The 27,050-nt window shown below is 36.8% G+C and overlaps 1 protein-coding gene across 1 annotated transcript in view; it reads right to left on the bottom strand.

Moving 5' to 3' along the window:
* The window catches only part of TG (thyroglobulin), a 535,242-nt gene that overhangs the window by 258,097 nt on the left and 250,095 nt on the right, over nucleotides 1–27,050 (bottom strand). Inside the window, exon 35 of the mRNA XM_053715949.1 lies at nucleotides 25,711–25,776. Coding sequence (XP_053571924.1) covers nucleotides 25,711–25,776 — 66 coding nt within the window. The remainder of the gene's footprint in view (nucleotides 1–25,710; nucleotides 25,777–27,050) is intronic.

Here is a 27,050-nt window from a genome sequence, read left to right as displayed (position 1 = left end):
CCAGTGCCACCACTCAAATCTGGTGTAACAGTAGTGTAAATTTAAAAAAACAAACTTTTTTGACTGTGAAACATCAGTCTGCTAGTGTAATCTAATTGCAGTTGCCTGCCAGCGTGTGTGCCAGGCCCACTTGTCCAGTGCCACCACTCAAATCTGGTGTAACAGTAGTGTAAATTTAAAGAAAAAAACTTTTTTGACTGTGAAACATCAGTCTGCTAGTGTAATCTAATTGCAGTTGCCTGCCAGCGTGTGTGCCAGGCTCACAGCGTATACTGTGCCCACTTGCCCAGTGCCACCACTCATATCTGGTGTAACAGTAGTGTAAATTTAAAAAAAAACAAAAAACTTTTTGACTGTGAAACATCAGTCTGCTAGTGTAATCTAATTGCAGTTGCCTGCCTGCCAGCGTGTGTGACAGGCCCACTTGCCCAGTGCCACCACTCAAATCTGGTGTAACAGTAGTGTAAATTTAAAAAAACAAACTTTTTTGACTGTGAAAAATCAGTCTGCTAGTGTAATCTAATTGCAGTTGCCTGCCTGCCAGCGTGTGTGCCAGGCTCACAGCGCATACTGTGCCCACTTGCCCAGTGCCACCACTCATATCTGGTGTAACAGTAGTGTAAATTTTAAAAAAAAACTTTTTTGACTGTGAAACATCAGTCTGCTAGTGTAATCTAATTGCAGTTGCCTGCCTGCCTGCCAGCGTGTGTGCCAGGCCCACTTGCCAGTGCCACCACTCATATCTGTTGTAACAGTAGTGTAAATTTAAAAAAAATAAATTTTTTTGACTGTGAAACATCAGTCTGCTAGTGTAATCTAATTGCAGTTGCCTGCCTGCCAGCGTGTGTGCCAGGTTCACAGCGTATACTGTGCCCACTTGCCCAGTGCCACCACTCATATCTGGTGTAACAGTAGTGTAAATTTAAAAAAAAAAAAACTTTTTGACTGTGAAACATCAGTCTGCTAGTGTAATCTAATTGCAGTTGCCTGCCTGCCAGCGTGTGTGCCAGGCCCACTTGCCCAGTGTCACCACTCATATCTGGTGTAACAGTAGTGTAAATTAAAAAAAACAAAACTTTTTTGACTGTGAAACATCAGTCTGCTAGTGTAATCTAATTGCAGTTGCCTGCCTGCCAGCGTGTGTGCCAGGCTTACAGCGTATACTGTACCCACTTGCCCAGTGCCACCACTCATATCTTGTTTAATAGTAGTGTAAGTGTACATTTAAAAAAAAAAAGTTTTTGGACTGTGAAACATCAGTCTGCTTTTTTTGTCAGGCTCACAGCGTATACTGTGCCCACTTGTCCAGTGCCACCACTCATATCTTGTTTAATAGTAGTGTAAGTGTACATTTTAAAAAAAAAACAGTTTTTGGACTGTGAAACATCAGTCTGCTTTTTTGTGTCTGGCTCACAGCGTATACTGTGCCCACTTGCCCAGTGCCACCACTCATATCTTGTTTAATAGTAGTGTAAGTGTACATTTAAAAACAAAAAAAACTTTTTGGACTGTGAAACATCAGTCTGCTTTTTTGTGTCAGGCTCACAGCGTATACTGTGCCCACTTGCCCAGTGCCACCACTCATATCTTGTTTAATAGTAGTGTAAGTGTACATTTAAAAAAAAAAAAAAAAGTTTTTGGACTGTGAAACATCAGTCTGCTTTTTTGTGTCAGGCTCACAGCGTATACTGTGCCCAGTTGCCCAGTGCCACCACTCATATCTTGTTTAATAGTAGTGTAAGTGTACATTTAAAAAAATAAAAACTTTTTGGACTGTGAAACATCAGTCTGCTTTTTTGTGTCAGGCTCACAGCGTATACTGTGTCCACTTGCCCAGTGGCACCACTCATATCTTGATTAATAGTAGTGTAAGTGTACATTTAAAAAAATAAAAACTTTTTGGACTGGGAAACATCAGTCTGCTTTTTTGTGTCAGGCTCACAGCGTATACTGTGCCCAGTTGCCCAGTGGCACCACTCATATCTTGTTTAATAGTAGTGTAAGTGTACATTTTAAAAAAAAAATGACAGGCAGAGGCAGGCCACCCCGCAGGTGCCGTCGTGGTCGTGGTGCTGTGATTCCCTTTGGCCCTTGAATAATGCCCAGTGTTAAGAGGCCACGTACCATGAACTCGAAAAGTTCTGAGGACATAGTTGACTTTTTAACACAGGATACCCAATCTTCTATAACTTCCGCTTCGAACCTTGACGCACCATCCTCCAGCTTATCTTCGGGCAGCACCTCTCAAGTTACCACTCGCCCGCCTGCCGCCACCACCAACACTAGCACCACAGCCGCTTCACTTGATCTGTCAGAGGAGTTATTTACACATCAGTTGGAAGAAATGAGTGATGCGCAACCATTATTGCAAGAGGATGTAGATAACAGGGATATGTGTCAGTCAGGCAGCATTACACACATGGACGTACGGTGTGATGATGATGATGTTGTACCCGCTGCGGGAGTTTGGTCTGCCACTGTGAAGCGGGCGTAACCCTTACACTACCTGATCGATACAACATCATACCTGATGTTTTAAAGCACATTATTCCAAACAATTTAGGAATGTTAGGTGATTTATGCCCTTTATGGATTAAAACCAGACTCTGCATCAACTATTTAATTTTCCGTGGGAGTTTTGCCATGGATCCCCCTCCGGCATGCCACAGTCCAGGTGTTAGTATCCTTGAAACAACTTTCCCATCACTATTGTGGCCAGAAAGAGTCCCTGTGGGTTTTAAAATTTGCCTGCCCATTGAAGTCAATGGGGGTTAGCCCGGTTCGCCGGTTCGCGAACTTTTGCGGGAGTTTGCGTTCACAGTTCGCGAACCCATATTTTCTAATTGTGTTGTTTTAAGTCATCCGCAATAATCTGTACAGTGAGTGAGCTTGGTAGTGGGCAGAGGTGCAGCCGGATGTAGAAGGGAGTAAAAGGTTGACAAAAGCCTTCTGAAGTTAGATGCGTGAGTTAAGGTAGGAGAAATAGACTTATTTGGCCAGGCCGAGGGCAGAGTTGTATGACATAAGGATGAATTTTTAATACAGGAAATCAGTAGGGGTGCGTGATTTCCTCCACTGCCGTTCAGCAGTCCATGAACATTGCTGAAGATATCGGGTCTGTTTGGTGTGCCACGGCTGTCGTTGACTGCATGATGTTCAGCGAAGAGTGGAGGGTGCAGCTTTGCCAAGTGTTGATTTTAGAACTGAATTATACGAATTATAATGTTTATGTGAAACTGTTTTTTGGAAATATACATAAATATATATATCCTACAGCATTACTGAAATTAAATAATGTGCCACACTTCATATTCTATTAGTTGTAGCATTGTACCAGCAATGTATTCCTTTCGCTGTGCTACATGCGTTCATCACCTATGATAAGTATGTCTTATTATTTGTTATGTGTGAAAAGAGGAACATCTGTCAGCTGCCCATTAACCTTTTATTTTCAGAATTTGCTTGTTATGGAATTTATAATGTTGTGTTTAGAAAACATGCACTTCATATAATAGACAGGGATATGGGTAATATAAATAAAAATACATTTTAATAAAACAGTGACAATTGGCAAACTGAGTCTGTCAAACACAAATCACTTGCGCAAGATGTTTTACTAAACATTTTAAGTTATTATTCCAATGTAAATAGGTAGGAAATTCCTGTATATGATCTCACCCAATGTCATTTTAAAATTAATCTCTGTGCCTCCTATCCCAGGCACTGCAAGCGATAACTATGGTAGAAAAGTGTCTATTTTCAACAATATATATTTATACTTATATGTAGAGATGATTACATCTAGGTATAGTTATATAATATATAGGAATATCTATTTAGAAATACTTAGAACATATTATGCTATGTACAGAACATTGGAATGTGAAATATTTACAGTAAATAGTTTTTTTATTAAAATTAATTTTGCATAAAAATGTTTACTTGTTTTCATCTACTGCAAATGGCTCTAATGCTTCTTACAACTTCTATATATGTGTACATATGTATTTATGTGTTTATATGTGTATATATGTCTGTAAATACATATGTACACACACATACATACAGTATATATATATATATCCATCTGTATATGTATCTCAATATTAAAGCCCTCTGTCTCACTTTTTTTTTACTTGAGGCCTAATATGTTTGAGTCCTTATAACTTGTGTGCAATATATTTTTTTAATCATTTGCATTAGTGTCATTATGAGTGGAACTGTACCTTGAAATGCATTTTTGATGAGTTTTGCACAACTTTTTTGTTTCACAAAACAGTTAACAAGAGCTCTGAGGATGCGGTAATCATTGTAGCGTAAATCGCGATGCGCTCAAGCAATTGCGTTTACTTTCAACTCGTAATACCAGTGGTAAACCTGATGAGGGCAAACACTCGTGATAAATCCATTATCGCTCACACACAAACATTTGCACTCCACTCCTAATCTGGCCCAATATATTTATATATTTACTTTGAGGCACCAGTTCCTACTGAGCATGTGCAAGAGTTCACAGAGTATACCTATATGCATTTTTTGATTGGTTGATGGCTGTGACATGATGCAATGGAGGGAAATGGATGTAACTTGCATTGCCTTATTATGCAAGTCTATGTATTTAATGGTCATTTCTGATGTTTGAATTCTAGAATTAACAAACACGACTAGATAACAAGTATTGTGCGAAAATGCAAGCTGTAGAGCGCGCTAACGCCGCTATCCATAGTGCTTCCATGCCTCTTGCACCTTTTGTGTAGCTATTATAAACCAATGGTTAAAGGGACAGTCTACTTGAAAATGTTTATTGTTTAAAAAGATAGATAATCCTTTTATTACCCATTCCCCAGTTTTACCTAACCAACACAATTATATCAATACATTCTTACCTCTGTGATTACCTTGTATCTAAGCCTCTGCAGACTGCCCCTTTATCTCAGTTCTTTTGATAGACATGCATTGTAGTCAATCAGTGCTGACTCATAAATAACTCCACAGGAGAGAGCACAATGTTATCTAATATAACACTGTTATATTGATACACATTTTACCTCTGTGATTTCCTTGTATCTAAATCTCTGCAGACTGCCCCCTAATCTTAGTTCTTTTGACAGACTTGCGATTTAACCAATCAGTGCTAAATAAATAACTTCACGGGAGTGAGCACAATGTTATATACATGGCACACATGAACTAGCGTTATCTAACTGTGAAAAACTGTCAAAATACACTGAGATAAGAGGTGACCTTCAAGGGCTTAGAAATTAGCATATGAGCTTACCTAGATTTAGCTTTCAGCAAAGAATAAAAGAGAACAAAGCAAAATTTGATGATAAAAGTACATTGGAACGTTGTTTGCCCTATCTGAATCATAAAGACTTCATTTTGACTTGACTGTCCCTTTAATGTGTATTCCCCACATTAGTACACTACTAAAGTAATTCATGCAATTTCTCATTGATGCAAAAGCCATTTTAGCACAATAATTTACCTCATGTAATGGTATGTACAGTATATATATATATATATATATATATATACACACAGTATATATATATAAATAAATATATATATATACATTTATATAAATATATACTGTATATATACACACACCAAATGTTTTTTACACAATGAAACGTTTAACACCCCCCCCCCCCCCCCCGCTAATTATTTAAATATGGACAAAAGGAAATGACTTTATTATTGCAATATGTTTGGGCTTCTTAATTGCACATATGTCATTCGGTAATATTATTGGGTATGCAAAAAATACTGCATTCAAACACATTAATTATCTATAATAATTCATATTAAACCTACTTTTCATAGTTTTTCTTCATGTGTATAATTAGATTATACTGTTGTGTTCTGTAAATAATTTGATTATTATTAAATTATATTTCATGCCTACTAATAGATTAGAACAGTTTTGAAAAAAGAAGCAACATATTTACCGTAGTTTGCTTACATGTTTTCTCTATAAGCAGTTTAAAAGGATTAAAAAAAACTTCAAACGATTATTATTATTATCGGTTATTTGTAGCGCGCCAACAGATTCCGCCGCGTTAATCGCTGAATCCAAACATAGGACTTGATTACAAGTGGAGCACTAATGTCAGCGTACAATGGCATGCGCTGGTATTACAAGTGTATGGCGCTCGCAAAAGCACAATTTTGCATGCCATTCGTAATCTGGTCCATTAGAAACTGTATGTACAAGAGACAATGTCTGCATTTAGGCATATATTTGTATGCAGCATGAATATGATTGGATGCCATGCAAATGTATGTAGCATTCCTTAGTAGGAATATGAAAGGCTTAAATGTAATACAATAAATTAAATACTATTAAACAAAAAAGGGCTAGATTACAAGTGGCGCAATTATTTAGTGCTCAAGTGTAAACTTCGCTAGAAGTAATATTTTTGCGTGCGTCGAGTTGCACATGTATTACAAATTTAAAGTAAAAAGTTTGCATGCAAGGAAAACACAATGCTACCTTCTGGACCTTGTGATATTGTGACCCATTAACATATTCTCTACATAGACGTCAATGGAGAGTGCAGAATAAGAAAACAGACCTTGATCATTTGCGCACTAACCCAACAGTAGTTATAATAATTATGGATTATTTAGAATTTTTTACAGTATGTATAATAATTTTTAATAATCTATACTATAATTGGTTTGTAATGTCCGTCGCCGTCGGCAGTTGCGCACGGATCCTCAATGGAATGTTGGCAGCTCGAGGACAAAAGAATTCCAAAAATTTCAGGGTGGTTAAAGAATCCACCACCAGGAGGCAGCGTAAGCTGCGTCCCGGTGGATGCAGCGAAGGCAAACGGAGCATTACAAAAACAAAAACTAACCTCCTGCATCAAGTATTAAAAGAAAAACCTAACCGCCCGCATCAAGTATTAAAAAAAAAAAACCTAACCGCCCACATCAAGTATTAAAAAAAAACAACCTCCTACACAAAGTATTAACACATACTTCACAAACCCCCACATCGCTAAATAATAAAGTAATTAACCCCTTAATCACTTAACAATCAACCACCGACATCGGAATACACCTAATTACCCTATTAACCCCTAAACCCCCACATCACAATAAACCTAATTATTCTATTAACCCCATAACCGCAAAACCCCTAAATCGCAATAAACATAATTAAACTATTAACCCCTAAACCGCAAAACTCCCACATCGCAATAAACCTACTTAACTTATTAACCCCTAAAACCGCCAAAACCCACAATGCAAATAACTATTTAAATAACTAAGCACCCTAACCTAACACACCCTAACCTAACACCCCCTTAAATTAACTCAAATTACCTAAACTAAGAAATTCTAGTTACAAAAAAAAAAAAAAAAAACTAAGTTTACAAAAAATAAAAAAAAGGCTAACATTACAGAAAATAAAAAATCAAATTACCAAATTTTACAAAATTAAACCTAATCCCTATGAAAATAAAAAAAGCCGCCCCAAAATAAAAACACCCCCTACTCTGAGAATAAACTACCAGTAGCCCTTAAAAGGGCTTTTTGCGGGGCATTGCCCCAAGATAATCAGCTCTTTTACAAAAAATCCACAAAGTCCCCCCCTAACAGTAAAACCTCCCCACCCACCAAACCCCCCAAAATAAAAAAAACTAACACTAAAAAACCTAAACTACCTATTGCCCTGAAAAGGGCATTTGTTTGGGCATTGGCTTTTAAAGGGCATTTAGCTCTTTTACTGCCCATGCCTAATCTAAATAAAACAACCCCCCCCCCCCAAAAAAAAAAAAAACCTTTAAAAAAACCTTAGTCTACCCCCCAGGTTGCTACTCACCGTTCCTGAAGTTCGGCGGAGAAGATCTTCTTCCAGACGGCTCCATCATCTTCATCCACAGCGAAGGCGGCACAGAGCGGAGATAAATATGGGGTACCTTGCATTTAATCTTCAGTGTGCGGCGGACAATCGCATGAAGAGGAACCTCCAGAGCACCGCCGCCAGGAACCACTGCCAAGGACCATCGCCGCCTCCGAGGATCGCCACATCTGAAAACACCGCCCCGTGCCACCTTCGCTGTGGAGGAAGATGATGGACTCGTCTGGAAGATGATCTTCTCCGCCGGACTTCAGGAACAGTGCGTAGCAACCTGGGGGTTAGACTTAGGTTTTTTTAAGGTTTTTATTTTTGGGGGGGTTGTTTTATTTAGATTAGGTATGGGCAGTAAAAGAGCTAAATGCCCTATTGAGGGCAATGCCCAAACAAATGCCCTTTTTTAGGGCAATGGGTAGTTTAGGTTTTATTAGTGTTAGTTTTTTCTTATTTTTATGGGGTTTGGTGGGTGGGGGGTTTTACTGTTAGGAGGACTGTTTATTTTTAATGTAAAAGAGCTGATTTCTTTAGGGCAATGCCCTACAAAAAGCCCTTTTAAGGGCTATTGGTAGCTTAGTATTAGATTAGGGGGTGTTTTTATTTTGGGGGGATTTTTTATTTTTATAGGGTTATTAGTTTAGGTTTAATTTTATTATTTTTGATAGCTTTGTTTATATTTTTTCTGTATTTTTACTTTTATATTTTTTGTAGCTTGGGGGGTTACATTTTTAACACATAGACTGCCCTCTGGGCAGGCTTATCAACTAGTTACTTATATTTTATAATATTTTATATTTATTATTTCAAAAAAGTGCTTTAAGATTAGTAACTTTTGTGTTAGACCTTAAGCGCAAAACATGAATCACATTAGGCATATTTTACATTCCTATGTTCTTCACATAGTAATAAAACATGTAACTTATTAAAAAATATATATTTCTATATATATTTGATAATGTTTATGTAAACTATATATCTATGCCTTTATACCTATAGGAATTGATATACAGGTATTAGTATAAACAGATACATATAGAAATATGTATTTAAAATAAAAATAAAATTTTCCTGTAAGTGAAGAACTTTGGAATGTGAAATATGTGCAGCAAATATACAGTGAAACACAACTACATATGTACACACACACACACACATATATATATGTGTGTGTGTGTGTGTGTATGCATACATACACATATTTAGACGTGTAAATGTATGTATACTGTATATGCAATATAGCCCTTTGCAGTCAAACACCCACCCTTGTCATATATCCAATACATTTGAGCCCTTATAACTTTTTTTAATATTTATATGAATAAATTCATCAGATAGTATTTATATGAGTGTCACTGTGATTTTAAATGTATCAATGTTGTGTTTAGATGCAACTTTTTTTTTTAACTCACTACCCTCTATGCTAACCTGACGAGCATAAAATGCAATCTTGCGATCTTTTAACTTGTAATATGAGCGATATTTCTGTCAAGTATAAAACGAAAATATCGCTCATGTACAACAGTTAGCGCGCCATTTGTAATCTAGCCAATAATTAATAAAATTAATTTTTAAAAACATGGCTATGTTTCCTACTGTCAAACTTAAATAGTATCAATCAGCACCTGGATCACTTGCACGCCACATAGGGGTACCACCAAACCCTATAAAATATAGAATTAAAGTCCAAGCGACATTTCGGGAGCAACCTCCCTTTGTCAAGCATCCATGCTTGACAAAGCGGGGATGCTCCTGAGAGTCCCAAAACGTTGCTTCTTTGTTTGTTGTGCTTAAATAAAGACCATTTGAATTCACTTATTGCTGCCACATCCTTTGGACTTTCATTCTATATTTTTCCTACTGTTGCACTTTAAAATTAAAATTTTAGTTAGGTTTTTAAACAGGTAATATTTTCCCTTAAATGTTCCTTAAAGCAGTTCATACATTTTGCCTTAGGGAATTAAGCTATATGGAAAAAAACTAAATGAAAAATTTTCTGCTTGCCCTGTCAAGACGGAGTCTGCTTCAGTCAGCTTTATCTGTTTAATCTTATCCATCATAACATTAACAGCATAAAAATATAAAGTAAAGACGGAGTCTGCTTCAGTCAGCTTTATCTGTTTAATCGTATCCATCATAACATTAACAGCATAAAAATATAAAGTAAAGACACTTGCCTAGATTTAGAGTTTGGCGGTAGCCGTCAAAACCAGCGTTAGAGGCTCCTAACGCTGGTTTTTACCGCCCGCTGGTATTTGGAGTCAGTCAGGAAAGGGTCTAACGCTCACTTTCCAGCCGCGACTTTTCCATACCGCAGATCCCCTTACGTCAATTGCGTATCCTATCTTTTCAATGGGATCTTTCTAACGCCGGTATTTAGAGTCTTGGCTGAAGTGAGCGTTAGAAATCTAACGACAAAACTCCAGCCGCAGCAAAAAGTCAGGAGTTAAGAGCTTTCTGGGCTAACGCCGGTTCATAAAGATCTTAACTACTGTGCTCTAAAGTACACTAACACCCATAAACTACCTATGTACCCCTAAACCGAGGTCCCCCCACATTGCCGCCACTCTATCAATTTTTTTAACCCCTAATCTGCCGACCGCACACCGCCGCCACCTACGTTATCCCTATGTACCCCTAATCTGCTGCCCCTAACACCGCCGACCCCTATATTATATTTATTAACCCCTAATCTGCCGCCCCCAACGTCGCCTCCACCTGCCTACACTTATTAACCCCTAATCTGCCGACCGGACCTCACCACTACTATAATAAATGTATTAACCCCTAATCCGCCTCACTCCCGCCTCAATAACCCTATAATAAATAGTATTAACCCCTAATCTTCCCTCCCTAACATCGCCGACACCTAACTTCAAGTATTAACCCCTAATCTGCAGACCGGACCTCACCGCTACTCTAATAAATTTTTTAACCCCTAAAGCTAATTCTAACCCTAACCCCCCCCCTAAGTTAAATATAATTTAAATCTAATTAAATAAATTAACTCTTATTAAATAAATTATTCCTATTTAAAGCTAAATACTTACCTGTAAAATAAACCCTAATATAGCTACAATATAAATTATAATTATATTATATTGTAGCTATTTTAGGATTAATATTTATTTTACAGGCAACATTGTAATTATTTTAACCAGGTACAATAGCTATTAAATAGTTAAGAACTATTTAATAGCTACCTAGTTAAAATAATTACAAAATTACCTGTAAAATAAATCCTAACCTAAGTTACAATTAAACCTAACACTACACTATCAATAAATTAATTAAATACAATACCTACAAATAAATACAATTAAATAAACTAACTAAAGTACAAAAAATAAAAAAGAACTAAGTTACAAAAAATAAAAAAATATTTACAAACATTAGAAAAATATTACAACAATTTTAAACTAATTACACCTACTCTAAGCCCCCTAATAAAATAACAAAGACCCCCAAAATAAAAAAATGCCCTACCCTATTCTAAAATTAAAATAGAAAAGCTCTTTTACCTTACCAGCCCTTAAAAGGGCCCTTTGCGGGGCATGCCCCAAAGAATTCAGCTATTTTGCCTGTAAAAAAAAAACATACAATACACCCCCAACATTACAACCCACCACCCACATACCCCTAATCTAACCCAAACCCCCCTTAAATAAACCTAACACTAAGCCCCTGAAGATCTCCCTACCTTGTCTTCAAAACACCGGGTCCCTATCAGTCCAGAAGAGCATCCGATGTCTTGATCCAAGCCCAAGCGGGGGGCTGAAGACATCCATCCTCCGGCTGAAGTCTTGATCCAAGCGAGCAGAAGAGGACATCCGGACCGGCAAACATCTTCATCCAAGCCGCATCTTCTATGTTCTTCCATCCGATGACGACCGGCTGATCTTCAAGACCTTCAGCGCGGATCCATCCTCTTCTTCCAACGACTAGACGACGAATGAAGGTTCCTTTAAGGGACGTCATCCAAGATGGCGTCCCTCAAATTCCGATTGGCTGATAGGATTCTATCAGCCAATCGGAATTAAGGTAGGAAAATTCTGATTGGCTGATGGAATCAGCCAATCAGATTCAAGTTCAATCCGATTGGCTGATCCAATCAGCCAATCAGATTGAGCTCGCATTCTATTGGCTGTTCCGATCAGCCAATAGAATGTGAGCTCAATCTGATTGGCTGTTCCAATCAGCCAATCGGATTGAACTTGAATTTGATTGGCTGATTCCATCAGCCAATCAGAATTTTCCTACCTTAACTCCTATTGGCTGATAGAATCCCATCAGCCAATCGGAATTCGAGGGATGCCATCTTGGATGATGTCCCTTAAAGGAACCTTCATTCCTCGTCTAGTCGTCGGAAGAAGAGGATGGATCCGCGCTGAAGGTCTTGAAGATCAGCCGGTCGTCATCGGATGGAAGAACATAGAAGATGCGGCTTGGATGAAGATGTTTGCCGGTCCGGATGTCCTCTTCTGCCCGCTTGGATCAAGACTTCAGCCGGAGGATGGATGTCTTCAGCCCCCCGCTTGGGCTTGGATCAAGACATCGGAGCCTGGACCGATCGCTGATACCCGGTGTGGTGAAGATAAGGTAGGAAGATCTTCAGGGGCTTAGTGTTAGGTTTATTTAAGGTGGGTTTGGGTTAGATTAGGGGTATGTGGGTGGTGGGTTGTAATGTTGGGGGGCTTGGGTATTGTATGTTTTTTTTACAGGCAAAAGAGCTGAATTCTTTGGGGCATGCCCCGCAAATGGCCCTTTTAAGGGCTGGTAAGGTAAAAGAGCTTTTCTATTTTAATTTTAGAATAGGGTAGGGCATTTTTTTATTTTGGGGGGCTTTGTTATTTTATTAGGGGGCTTAGAGTAGGTGTAATTAGTTTAAAATTGTTGTAATATTTTTCTAATGTTTGTAAATATTTTTTTATTTTTTGTAACTTAGTTCTTTTTTATTTTTTGTACTTTAGTTAGTTTATTTAATTGTATTTATTTGTAGGTATTGTATTTAATTAATTTATTGATAGTATAGTGTTAGGTTTAATTGTATTTAATTGTAGGTATTTTATTTAATTAATTTATTGCTAGTGTAGTGTTAGGTTTAATTGTAACTTAGGTTAGGATTTATTTTACAGGTAATTTTTATAATTATTTTAACTAGGTAGCTATTAAATAGTTATTAACTATTTAATAGCTATTGTACCTGGTTAAAATAAATACAAAGTTGCCTGTAAAATAAATATAAATCCTAAAATAGCTATAATATAATTATAATTTATATTGTAGCTATATTAGGATTTATTTTACAGGTATTTAGCTTTAAATAGGAATAATTTATTTAATAAGAGTTAATTTATTTAGTTAGAATAAAATTATATTTAACTTAGGGGGGTGTTAGGGTTATGGTTAGACTTAGCTTTAGGGGTTAATACATTTATTAGAGTAGCGGCGAGGTCCGATCGGCAGATTAGGGGTTAATAATTGAAGTTAGGTGTCGGCGATGTTAGGGAGGGCAGATTAGGGGTTAATACTATTTCTTATAGAGTTATTGAGGCGGAAGTGAGGCGGATTAGGGGTTAATAACTTTATTATAGTAGCGGTGAGCTCCGGTCGGCAGATTAGGGGTTAATTATTGTAGGTAGCTGGTGGCGACGTTGTGGGGCAGATTAGGGGTTAATAAATATAATATAGGGGTCGGCGGTGTTAGGGGCAGCAGATTAGGGGTTAAAAATAATATGCAGGGGTCAGCGATAGCGGGGGCGGCAGATTAGGGGTTAATAAGTATAAAGTTAGGGGTGTTTAGACTCGGGGTTCATGTTAGGGTGTTAGGTGCAGACTTAGGAAGTGTTTCCCCATAGGAAACAATGGGGCTGCGTTAAGAGTTGAACGCTGCTTTTTTGCAGGTGTTAGGTTTTTTTTCAGCTCAAACTGTCCCATTGTCCCCTATGGGGGAATCGTGCACGAGCACGTTTTTGAAGCTGGCCGCGTCCGTAAGCACCTCTGGTATTGAGAGTTGCAGTGGCGGTAAATTATGCTCTACGCTCCCTTTTTGGAGCCTAACGCACTGAAAACCCAGCCATTCTGTGAACTCTAAATACCAGCGGTATTTAAAAGGTGCGGCCAAAAAAAAGCATGCGTAGCTAACGCACCCTTTCTAACGCAAAACTCCAAATCTAGGCCACTGTTTTGCTGGACAGTATAGACAATTGCAAAGTCCAGGTCACCACAGAGCAACACAAAATATAGTTGAGGTCTGCAAGCAGTCTCATGGATTTTAATAGATTGTTCTCAGTCCTCCCTAATGACTTCTTCCTTATCCTTAGAGGATTGCTGCAGATAGACGTTAACTTGACTGGCAAACCTGGTATGCTTTATAAGTATCCAGCCACTATATAATGAGGCTGCAATTTTATGGGTTGTAAATTCTGAAATCATGCTACCCACAACACAGGTGTAGCAGCCAATCATCTTGATCAAGATAAATTTGGGTTAAGAATTGGGTCAGGGATAGGGTAAGGAATTGGGGCTTGGCTTAAAGAATGAGGTAAGTGATAGAATAAGAGATAAGGACTAGGTTTAAGAAGAAAGGGTTAAGGTTAGGGAATGGGGTTAGAGGTAGGAATAGGGTAAGATATTAAGGCTACAGTTAGGAAATGGGGTTATGGTTAGTGTTAGATAGTAAGGTTAAGTTTAGGGAATTGGGGTTAGGATTAAGGATAGGGTAAGAAATTAGGGATAGGGTAAGATAGTAAGGCTAGGTTTATGGAATGGGGTTAGGGTAAGAGATTAGGGATACGGTTATGGAATGGGGTTAGGGATATGGATAGGGTAAGATATTAAGGCTAGGCTTAAGCAATGGGGTTATTGACAGGGTAAAACATTAGAACTAGGGTTATGGAATGGGGTTAGGGTCAGAATAAGAGATTAGGGCTAGTGCTATGAAATAGGGTTAGGGATAGGATAAGAGAACTAGGGTTATGAAATGGATAAGGATTACGCATAGGGTAGCATATAAAGGGATCAATTTATCAAGCTCTGTATGGAGCTTGATGTCCCATGTTTCCGGTGAGCTTTCAGGCTCGCCGGAAACAGAAGTTATGAAGCAGTGGTCTAAAGACCGCTGCTCCATAACCTGTCCGCCTGCTCTTCTCTGACAGAAATCAACTTGATTGAATATGATCGGGTTGATTGACACCCCCTGCTAGCGGCCGATTGACCACGAATCTGCAGGGGGCGGTATTGCACCAGCTGTCAGCATTTATCGATGTGCAGTGGACATGATATGCTACATCGTATCATGTCCGCTCGCACATTAATACATTGACCCCCATGACTACGTTTAGGGAATAGTGTTAGGCATAGGATAAGAGATTAGGGATAGGGTTATAGAATAAGGTAAAATATTAGGGCTAGGATTATGAAATACAGTAGGGTAAGATATTAGTCTAGGGTTATGGAAAAGCGTTAGGGATACGGTAGAGTTACGTTTAAAGCATGTTGGTTATTATAGGATAAGATCTTAGGGCTTGGGTTATGGAAAGGGGTTAGGGATAGGATAAGATTTTAAAGATAGGATAAGAGTTTAGGATTATGGAATGGGGTTAGGGATAAGGACAGGGCAAGAGATTAGAGCTAGGGTTAGGGAATGGTATTAGGGATAAGAACATGATAAGAGATTAGGGCTAGGGTTAGGGTTACAGAATGGTGTTAGGGTTAGTGATAGGTTACAATATTAGTACTACACAATTCATTAGCACTAGGCACAGAGAAGGGGGATAAGATAAAAAAAATAGACTAATCAAATTATTTAACCTTATCCATCATAACTTCAACAGGGAGGGTGCAAAGCTGAAGTTAGCTCATAGTTTTTGGCACCATAAAAATGTAAAGTAAAACACTGGTTACTGAACAGTACAGGCAATTACAAAGTCCAGGTCACCACAGGGCAACATAATATATAGTTGAGGTTTGCAAGCAGCCTCATGGTTTCTAACCTCCCTGATTACTTCTTTTTAATCCTTAGAGGAATCTCACCTCTAATTCCTGCAGATAGAAGTCTACTTGAGCAATAGCACATGTGTGGTATATGGGTAACCAAGCCAGTATAAAGGCTTCAAAATGGCCAAACATTCTGAGATCATGTTACCCACAACATCAATGTAGCAGCCTAATGTCTTGATCAAAATTATTTTGGGTTATAACTATGGGTCAGGGATAGGTTAAGATATTAGGGCTAAGGTTAGGGAATGGGGTTATGGATAGGGACTAGGTTTAGGAATTGGGGTTAGGGTTCGAGTAAGATATTGGGACTAAGGTTAGGGAAAGGGGTTAAAGTTAGGAATATGGTGAGATATTAAGGCTTTGGTTAGGTAAAGGGGTTAGGTAAGATATTAAGCCTAGGGTTAAGTAATGGGGTCATAGCTATGGTAATAGATTAGGACTAGGGTGAAGGAATGGAGATAGGATTAGGGATAGGGTAAGTGATTAGGGCTAGGGAAAAATATTAAGGCTAGGGTTATGAAATGGGGTTTGGGCTAGGGTAAGCTATTAGGGCTAACGTTATGGAATAAGGTTAGGGTTAGGGATAGGGTAAGAGATTATGGCTAGGCTTAAAGGGACAGTCTGCTCCAAAATTTGTATTGTTTATAAGGAAAGATAATCCCTTTATTACCCATTCCCAAGTTTTGCATAACCAACACAGTTATATTAATATACTTTTTACCTCTTTGTATACTTTATATCTAAGCCTCTGCAGACTGCCCACTTATTTCAGTTCTTTTGACAGACTTGCATTTTAGCCAATCAGTGCCCTCTCTTAAGTAACTTCACGGGCGTGAGCACAATGTTATCTATATGGCACACATGAACTAACACCCTCTAGCTGTGAAAAACAGTCAAATGCATTCAGATACAAGGCAGTCTTTCAAGTCTTAGAAATTAGCATACAAGCCTACCTAGGTTTAGCTTTCAGCTAAGAATAGAACGAGAACTAAGAAAAAAGTAAAAGTAAATCCAAAAGTTGTTTAAATTACATGCCCTATCTGAAACATGAAAGTTAAATTTTGACTAGACTGTCCCTTTATGGAATGGGGTTGCAAATAGGGTAAGAGATTAGGACTATGGTTATAGGATGGGTTTAGGGTAAAATATTAGGACTAGGGTTTAGAAATGAGGTTAGGGTTAGGGATAGGATAAAAGATTAGAGCTTGGGCTATGGAATAGGGTAAAATATTAAGGCCAGGGGGAAATTTATCAAGCTGTCAACTGTGCTGCATTCACCGGCACCAATACGCTTGCCTAACATTGCGGCTGCGGACCTGAATATGATCTCCATATTTATAAAAAAATCTGGCAAAAAGCCGCGCACCAAGTACGAGGCGATGAGCATCGGACTGTTGTTAACTAGCAGTCATCGATCTTGCATCTATTCGGCTTTTTACCAACTTTATTTATACCCTGTCACTAAAGGCCGCCACTATACTAAAATGTTTAACCCCTATCACGCCATTACTGTACCCCGCCACAACTTTAATAAAGTTATTAACCCCTATCCCGCCGCTCCCAGACCTCGCAGCAACTTTAATAAAGTTATTAACCCCTATCCCGTCGCTCCTGGACCCCACTGCCGCTAAATAAAAGTATTAACCCCTAAACCTTTGGCCTCCCACATCACTACCATTAACTAAATCTATTAACCCCTAAACCGCCAGCCACCCACATTGCCATAAACTAAATTAAGCTATTAACCCCTAAACCTAACAACCTGCTAACTTTACATTAAAATTACAACATCCCTATCTTAAAATAAATTTAAATTTTCCTGTAGAATTAAAAGAAACTAATTCTAAACTATTAATTAACCTACCCTAACTATTATACTAAAATTACATTAAACTATCAATTAAATTAACTAAATGACATAAACCCTAACCCTACTCAAATTATTTAAATCTACTATTAAAAGTTACTAAATTAAAAAAAAAATAAACGCTAAGTTACAAAAAAAATTAAACACTAAATTACGAAAAATAAAAACCACTGTATCAAAAATAAAAACGAATTACACCTAATCTAATAGCCCTATCAAAATAAAAAAGCCCCCCCCCCCAAAATAAAAAAAACCCTAGCCTACAATAGACTACCAATGGCCCTTAAAAGGGCCTTTTGCGGGGCATTGCCCCAAAGAAATCAGCTCTTTCACCTGTAAAAAAAAAATACAAACACCCCCCAACAGTAAAACCCACCACCCAACCAACCCCCCCAAATAAAAAGCCTATCTAAAAAACTTAAGGTCCTCATTGCATTTAGCTCTTTTACCTGCCCATACCCTACTCTAAAAATAAAACCCACCCAAAAAAAACCTTAAATAAAACTAACACTAACACTAACCCCCAACAATCCACTTACAGTTTTTGAAGTTCCGCTTGAAGGATCCATCCAGCCGGCAAGAAGTCTTCATCCGGGCGGCCTCTTCCATCTTCATCCATCCGGCGAAGTCTTCATCCATTCGGCCTCTTATATCTTCATCCATCCAGCGTGGAGCGGGTCCATTCTGAAGACATTGGGCGCAGAGCTCCTCTTCAATACGGTCGCCGCCGTAAACTGGAACTTGAATGCAAGTGACGTCATCCAAGATGGCATCCTTTGCATTCCTATTGGCTTAAAGGTTCCAATCAGCCAATAGGATTAGAGCTGCTAAAATCCTATTGGCTATTCCAATCAGCCAATAGGATTTTAGCAGCTCTCATCATATTGGCTGTTCCAATCAGCCAATAGGATTGAGCTCTCATCCTGCAAGGGACGCATTCACATGCATATATAATCAATAAGTCAAGTCCAAAAAAACCTGTAAATTGTAATTTTAAACAACTTCCCCATTTACTTTTATCACCAATTTTGCTTTTTTTCTCTTGGTATTATAACTATATTATTATAGTTAAAAGCTAAACCTAGGAGGTTCATATGCTAATTTCTTAGACCTTGAAGCCTGCCTCTAATCTGATTACATTTTCACCACTAGAGGGCATTAGTTCATGTGTTTCATAAAGATAACATTGAGCTCATGCACGTGAAGTGACCTAGGAATGAGCACTGATTGGCTAAAATGCAAGTCTGTCAAAAGAACTGAAATAAGGGGGCAGTTTGCAGAGGCTTAGATACAAGGTAATTACAGAGGTAAAACATGTATTATTATAACTGTGTTGGTTTTGCAAAACTGGGGAATGGGTAATAAAGGGGATTATCTTTCTTATTTAAACAACAAAAATTCTGGTGTTGACTGTCCCTTTAACTGATAATAACCAGTGGATTTATCGCACACTGGAACTTTATTAAGAGACACTTCAGGGCATACACAGTCTAAAGGAAGGTGTGTATGCCTTGAACCATCACTTAAAGGGACAGTCTATACCAGAATATTTATTGTTTAAAAAGATAGATAATCTCTTTATTACCCATTCCCCAGTTTTCCATAACCAATACTGTTATATTAATACACTTTTTAGCTCTGTGATTACCTTGTATCTAAGATTCTGGAGACTGTCCCTTTAATCTCAGTTCTTTTGTCAGACTTGCATTTAATCCAATCAGTGCTGACTCATAAATTACTCCACGGTAGTGAACACAATGTTATCTATATGACACACATGAACTAGCATTGTCTAACTGTGAAAAACTGTCAAAATGCAATGAGATAAGAGGCAGTTCAACAGCTTAGAAATTAGCATATGAGCCTACCTAGGTTTAGCTTTCACAAAGTATACAAAGCACATCAGATGATAAAAGTAAATTGAAAAGTTGTTTAAAATTGCATCTCTATTGGAATCATGAAAGTTTCATTTTGACTAGACTGTCCCTTTAATAAAGTTCCAAACAGTGTATATATACTGTATATATTTTTTAGATATTCTGACGAATAGAAACATGTTGTCCCTTTTCCAAACTATAATAAGAAGAATAGGAATTTTGGAGCCAGAATTAAACTGTCTTAAGTAGAAAAAAAACACAGATCTGTTTTCGCTATTAGTCTTGTTCACCTTACTCTCATTTTGGAGGAAATAAGCGGATAGCCATGAAAGTATCTGTAGCTATTTATGATTGTGGTTTATGAGCTCATAAGGTGTAGGAGTATTATTACTCAAGTCAGACGCTACGTACAGTGGTAAACTAGTCACGATAAAGAAATGTTTCAACAGTGGTATTCTAAATTGAATAAAAAGATTTCTGGCAAATTTTTTGTTATTATAAAACAATTATTAAAAAATACTTTTGTATAATGCATAATTATATTAACATACAGTATGAAGACACATCTGTTTATATTAAAGTGAATGTAAATTTTGACGAATGTGTGCCCGGTTTTTAAAAATCCTATTAAAAACAGGGTCACTTTCATTTATCAAAGTTTACATTTCAGCGGTTTTGTTAAAATGCTTACCTTTTCTTCTTGAAAGACAGACCAGCGATCCCCCATCTGCCCCTCGTCTCTTCATAAGTCAGAAATGAAGAATCCAGCTTCCTCCCCAGAGCAAACATTGCATGAAGCCATGCTGTGATTGGAGGAAGCCGGATTCTTCATTTCTGACGTATGAAGAGACGAGCGGTGGGTGGGGGAATCGCTGGTCCGGCTTTCAAGAAGAAAAGGTAAGTATTTTAACAAAACCGCTGAAATGTAAACTTTGATGAATGAAAGTGCCCCTGTTTGTAATAGGATTTACATTCACTTTAACATATATTGGGCCAGATTACAAGTGGAGTGCAAAATATCGCTAGTGTCTGCATTGCATGGAAGCATTGCGCTCACAAGAGCGCGCTTCTATAGGCTCCAATGGGAGCCTCGTTCTCATGTCATGAGACACGGCATGAGAACCTAGCGCAGCGCAGGGGGTAAGTCATGCAGCTATGGGCAGCAAATTTAAATATATATGTATATGAATATATACATATATATTTATGTGTTAATATATGTATATACACATATAAATTATAAATATATGTAAGCATATATTACATATTTACATAGACCGCAATGTAAAGGCAGCTTTCAGTGCCGTTTTTTTTTCTAACACCCGCCAACTTTAACCCTTCAAACTGCTAATATTTTTTATTTAAGTAAAGAAACTACACACATTATTTTGGGGGCAATTTGGGTACATTTTCAAAATTAACTAGAGGTCTGACCATGTATCAACCACCTGGGTGCTATCTCAGAATTCATAACCAAATAAACAGAAGCACGCACAGGATTTTTTTAAATCAATGTGACCAAAAGTTTATTGTTGTCACTTGTCCCGGAGAAACACATATCTTTTTCCCCAGAGATGCTTTCCAGAAACGTCAATAAACTATTTTTTAAATATATATTTATATTTTATCCTATGGACATATATATATATATATATATATATATATATATATATATATATATACACACACACACACTAAGGGCTAGATTACGAGTGGAGCGAAAATTTGCACTCCCGACTGCGCTGAACTTTTTTTAACCATCGTGCTTCCAGTTGCTCCCCAGTTGAAGCCTCATTTTGAAGAGAAAAAAAACTGCTGCCAGCTCGTGCAAACATGAGTGCAGGATTGCAAAGAGATATATGTATGTATTTCAATACATATGTATATCTGTTTAAATAAAAAGGAGAGAGCGCCACAAACTAAATAATTTGCTTTAAAATGTAGATAAAAAATGCTCATATATATATCTTCAAGATCTTACTTTTAGAAGCTGAACTGCAGCTGTTCTTAAAGGGACATGAAACCCAAACATTTTCTTTCATGATTTAGAAAGAACAAATAATTTTAAAAAACTTTTTCATTTACTTCTATTATCTAATTTGCTTCATTCTCTTGCTATTCTTTGCTGAAAAGCATATCTAGATAGGCTCATTAGCTGCTGATTGGTGGCCGCACATAGATGCCTCATGTAATTGGCTCACCCATGTACATGACTATTTCTTCAACAAAGGATATCTAAAGAATGAAAGAAATGAGATAATAGAAGTAAATTGGAATGTTGTTTAAAATTGTATTCTCTACCTGAATCATGAAAGAAAAATGTTTGTGTTTAGTGTCCCTTTAATAATGATAGACCGTTTTTAAAGAAATGTGTAAACAGCGCTGTATACAGCTACAAACAAATTACGAGTACTCAGTGTAAAGGACAATTTTGATTTATTTTCATATAAAAAAGGAAGTTTTTAAAAAAAAAAAAATAAGTTTGAAAAACTTTAAAAAGATACTTCGAAAGTATGTATTTACACAGAATTGTTTCACAACATTTTACATCTGATATGTAGCGAATCTCTTAACGATTTTTGGCAAACGCCCAATGGCGTGTTATAAATACCGCTAGCAAATGTGGATATCAAACCTGAGGAAGGGGCATGACCCTGAAACGCATAGTAGTAATGTATACACCAGTATGGTCAGGCAAGTGTTTGTAGTCTGTCGCTCTAATACCAGTAGTGTTTTATATTGTATTTTTCACCATTATTGTTTATATATGTTGATTTGTACACAACATATGTTCGCATTGTTTTTATTGCATATAATGTATATTGAGGATTATTAATTAGACACCGTTTGATATCCACATTTGGGCGTTTGCCAAAAATCGTTAAGAGACTCGCTACATATTAGATGTAAAATGTTGTGAAGCAATTCTGTGTAGATACATACTTTCAAAGTATTTTTTAAACTATATCTGTATTTATATGTATAAATATGTCTATAAATACATACATACACATATAAATACATATATACATAAGTATAGAAATACATACATACATATTCATATACATACATATATTTATACATGTGTTCCTATAGATCCCCAGGTAAAACCACTTTAAGCCCGATTTTATTTCTAAAACCTGACATTTCATATCTTTGAGCCCTTATAACTTTTTATTGAAAAAATATTTTTTAAATATTTTTTATTAGATAGTATTATTATGAGTGTAACTACTTTTAAATTTATTTTTGATTTGTTTTGTGACACCTTTTTGACTTGCAAAACAATTAACCAATACTCTGAAATTGTGGTAATTATTCTAGCGTAAATCACTATAACGCTCATGCATTCACATTTACATTCAACTTTTATAATATGGGGGGAATTTACCTTGCTCACAAATGGCCATAAAAACCCGATATCGCTTGCAGGGAAAATATAGCGCACCACTCGTAATCTAGCCGTAAGTGTATGTCTAAAAGAATGATTTCAGTTCATGATGCAGTTAGGGGTAGTGTACCTTTAAGGAGGCCTAAGAGAGCAATTCGGCCTTAATTGCAGTAGTCTATATTAGCTTTGTGTTTGTAGAATGTGGTTTCTTGTGTATTGAGTTACTGAACCTGTTACTTTGGCAATTATTACTTGAATATATTAGTTTGACTTATGCTCCCCCTGACTACGCTTTTGAATTAACACCTTGTTTGTGGAGGACTTGGTAATCGACTTTGGCTTGTTTGTGTACTCTTAATTTGTTACTTGATTTTTTCCCTGTGAGACCTTTACCTGGACTGTCTGACTAAAATTACCTTTATCCTGGATACCTCTCTTATCAGAAGGTCTGCATTAAGTACTTTATGTAAGCTGCATAGCGAGACTAAACGTAAACAAAAGTATGTCTTTCTTTGATATTCAAAATTGTTGCTTGTTTTGTAGGTGCTGTTTAACATACTAGAGAGTGTTCAGCTCCAAAGTTTAGTCTCATTACTCTCTTACCCCTGGCCTCTGTTGAAACACTGTGTTAACGTTCTGTGTATCAATGTGGGCTTATGGTGGGCTGGGCCACTCAGCCATTGATTCCAGTTTGTTACATTCCAAACAACCGCACTCCACCTGACACTGAGAAGACGCATGCTCGGACAGGAAAGCGGTTTGCAGTTTGTTACATACACTCTCTAACTACTCCTCCCCTTTGTTACTTGTAATCTTGCTTAGAACTGTCTTTTAGATAACTAGATCTAATACGAGCGGACATTGGGGGATCCTGAAACCCTTCTATATCAGGAAGACATTTTTTTAACAATAGGCCAATATCTCCATACTTTTTGTCACTTGCTATTCTGTTTTCATATTCTTTCTATCCATAAACACTTCCTCTCCAGGAGTCCCAAGAGCTCTATCAATCTCTTGTTTAAGTGCACTAAACAGATAGCCTCTCTGTATGAACCTTTGTCCTATTTCTCTGAGTCGAATTTTAACAAGTTCCTCATCATCCACAATTCTTCTGATTCTCAGTAACTGACTTTTGGGTAAAAAGTTCAGCAGAGCAGGGGGGTGGTCACTTGTGTAATGTTATAAATTATTATGATCTATATCCTTTTGATAAACATTAGTTCTCAATGTATTTTCCTTATATACTGTTATGTCTAAAAAAAAATTATACATCTCTTGTTCTACGTCAGTTTTTTGTGCTTTGCTTCATATTCCTTATAAAGAAGAAATTGGATTTTAGCCTGTGCTGCCTTGATTGGACTTTGGTTTTTATATTGTGCCAGAATTATGCTTTCTTTCCCTTGTTATACATGTTAATGTTAGGTGCATTTGTGTTATGCTTTTTAATGTTTTGGTCCCCGTTTATAAAGCTGTGTAAACAGCTTTGGGGGGGTTGTGGTGCAGCTCACTTATTCAACCCTGCAACTAAAAGTTAAGAAGCACCGGTTTTATGTGACAGGGGGTGGGTTGCACAAGCGATTGCTCGTGCAATCTTAAATTCAGGTAGCTGTAGGTCCTCCAGAATTCTGAAGGTGTGCGGGCATGTTCTCTTTCTGATGCAGTATGATAATAAATGGGGTTCTTTTGTCTTGAATAACCTCTTAATCCTTTTTCATTACTGATTACCCAAGATAAAATACATTAAAGTAATAAATAATAGATTACTTACATGGTTTTGCTTCATGTATACAATTTTTACACCTACTTATATTAAATCCTTAATATTCATTCATTTGTTATCCCATTCTTCCAGATTATGCAATTAAGTTTCCTGAGCAAACAAATTCAGTAACACACTTATAACCCATGAAAGGGTCATGAAACCCACATTTTTTCTTTCATAATTCAGATAGAGCAAGCAATTCTAAACAACTGTCCATTTTACTTCTATAATCTAATTTGTTTTTTTCTCTTTGGTATGCTCAGGAGCTGCTGATTGGTGGCTGCATGTATATGCCTCATGTTTATTGGCTCACCCATGTGCACGGTTGTTCCTTCAACAAAAGATACCAAGAGAATGAAGCAAATTAGATAATAGAAGTAAATTGGAAAGTTGTTTAAAATTTTATTCTCTCTCTGAATCATAAAAAATGTGTTTCATGTCCCTTTAACTTGCTCATAATTTTAATAGAAACCGCAATACTTCCTCATAGAAACTAATTACATCACCTTAGAAAGACGTAATTCTCATAAAATGTTACTGAGTTCTACTAGTCCTGAATATAACCCCTCCTTTACCTTCTCATTTCTGTTCTCACATGTTCCGGTCTTTAACACATCTGAGCAAGATGAGATGGATGATCAATGAGCAGAACTACTATATTTTCATGCTCTCAGGAGAGAACTTTGCCATATACTTACATATTATTTGCTCTGGTACTGCTACCATCAATAAGCAGTGACAGTTTGTACTTTTTTGCAATGACATTAATAAAATAATAATTTTTTTATCAATACTTTGCAAACAAATATTCCTTTAAGTGACTTTTTTCTGCCATATAAATTGAGCAGGGTGGAGATTAATTTCTTCTCTGCTTTTAAGGAAATGTTGAGACAATATATTTCTTATTTGGCATTTCACTGTTTAATATAAAAGTCTTATGTTTACCTTCTTGCAGTCTTCGAGGTGAATTTACAAGTGGACAGAGAGCTGATAAAATTGTCTCCTGAGACTCTAAAAACAAACAAACAACAAAGCACATATTAAGCTACAATGAATGCTTTTATTTCTATTGTATTTTGCTAAGCATTTGTACAGATATATGTCACCAGCAGAGGTGGTTTTAGGGTAGTGACGGGGACTGCTAAGCTCTCATTTTTATAAAATCCTCAACTTCAACAGTGCCAGCCGGCTTCAGTTTACAATGCTTTTTTTAAACTTCCAGAGCTCTACCAAGAAGGATAGCGTGAAGGGGTATGATATAAAAGAAAGAAAGAATTAGCAGATGGTGAGATCCACCACTAGTGACAACCTGTACCCTTTACAATTTGCTTTTTGGTTACTGTTGTTAGCACCCCAGAAATATATGTTTATGTTTACAAGAGGTTTGCTATCTGATGTAAGTTTCCATGGCAGTAAAAAAAAAAAGATAATATGAAACTAAGGGCTAGATTACGAGTGGCGTGCTAACTGCTGCACGCGTGCAATTTCGGGTTTATTGCGGCCGATTGCGCGAATCAAGAGGAGCATGTGTATTACGAGTTGAAAGTAAATGCGAACGCATAAACGCAATTGCGATTTTACACTCGTCGGGTTAGAAGGGTTTTAGAGCTCTAATTAACTGTTAAGCTTGAATTAAAAGTTGCACAAAACACATCAAAAATACAGTACAGTTATTCTCATAATAAGACTGTCTAATGAAAAATATTTAGAAAAATATTGCATAAAAAAGTTATAAGGGCTCAAAGATATGAAGTCTCAGGTGTTAGAAAAAAAGACATGCAAATGGATTTAACAGAGAAACATGCATATACATGTCTAGATATGTATATGTATGTATTTATATGTATGTATGTATGTATATATATATATATATATATATATATATATATATATGTGTGTGTACATATGATTTAATGTATTTTTATGTGTATATATATATTTACAGACATAAACACATAAATACATATGTAAACATATATAAGTGCATTGGAGTCCTTTGCAGTTAAGTAGCTAAAAACATGAAAAATCATATTTATGCAATATTTATATTTAATAAATTATGCTGTGTATATACTGTAAATATTTCACATTTCAATTTTCTGCACATAAGGGAATATGTTCTAAGTATTTTTAAATAGATATTCCTAAATATATCTGTATAGATCTATACCTATATATATAGTACCAATGTGAACTACTAATATTTTCATGTCGGGTTATCATACTTGTGAAAATGCGATCGGGTTTTCGCGCAACTATGGTGTTAGGTTTTTCCATTTTCATGC

Source organism: Bombina bombina, chromosome 5, assembly GCF_027579735.1.
Source record: "Bombina bombina isolate aBomBom1 chromosome 5, aBomBom1.pri, whole genome shotgun sequence".
Classification (NCBI taxonomy): Eukaryota; Metazoa; Chordata; class Amphibia; order Anura; family Bombinatoridae; genus Bombina; species Bombina bombina.
Note: the sequence above shows the minus strand (reverse complement) of the source record. Positions and strands in the feature narration are given on the sequence as shown.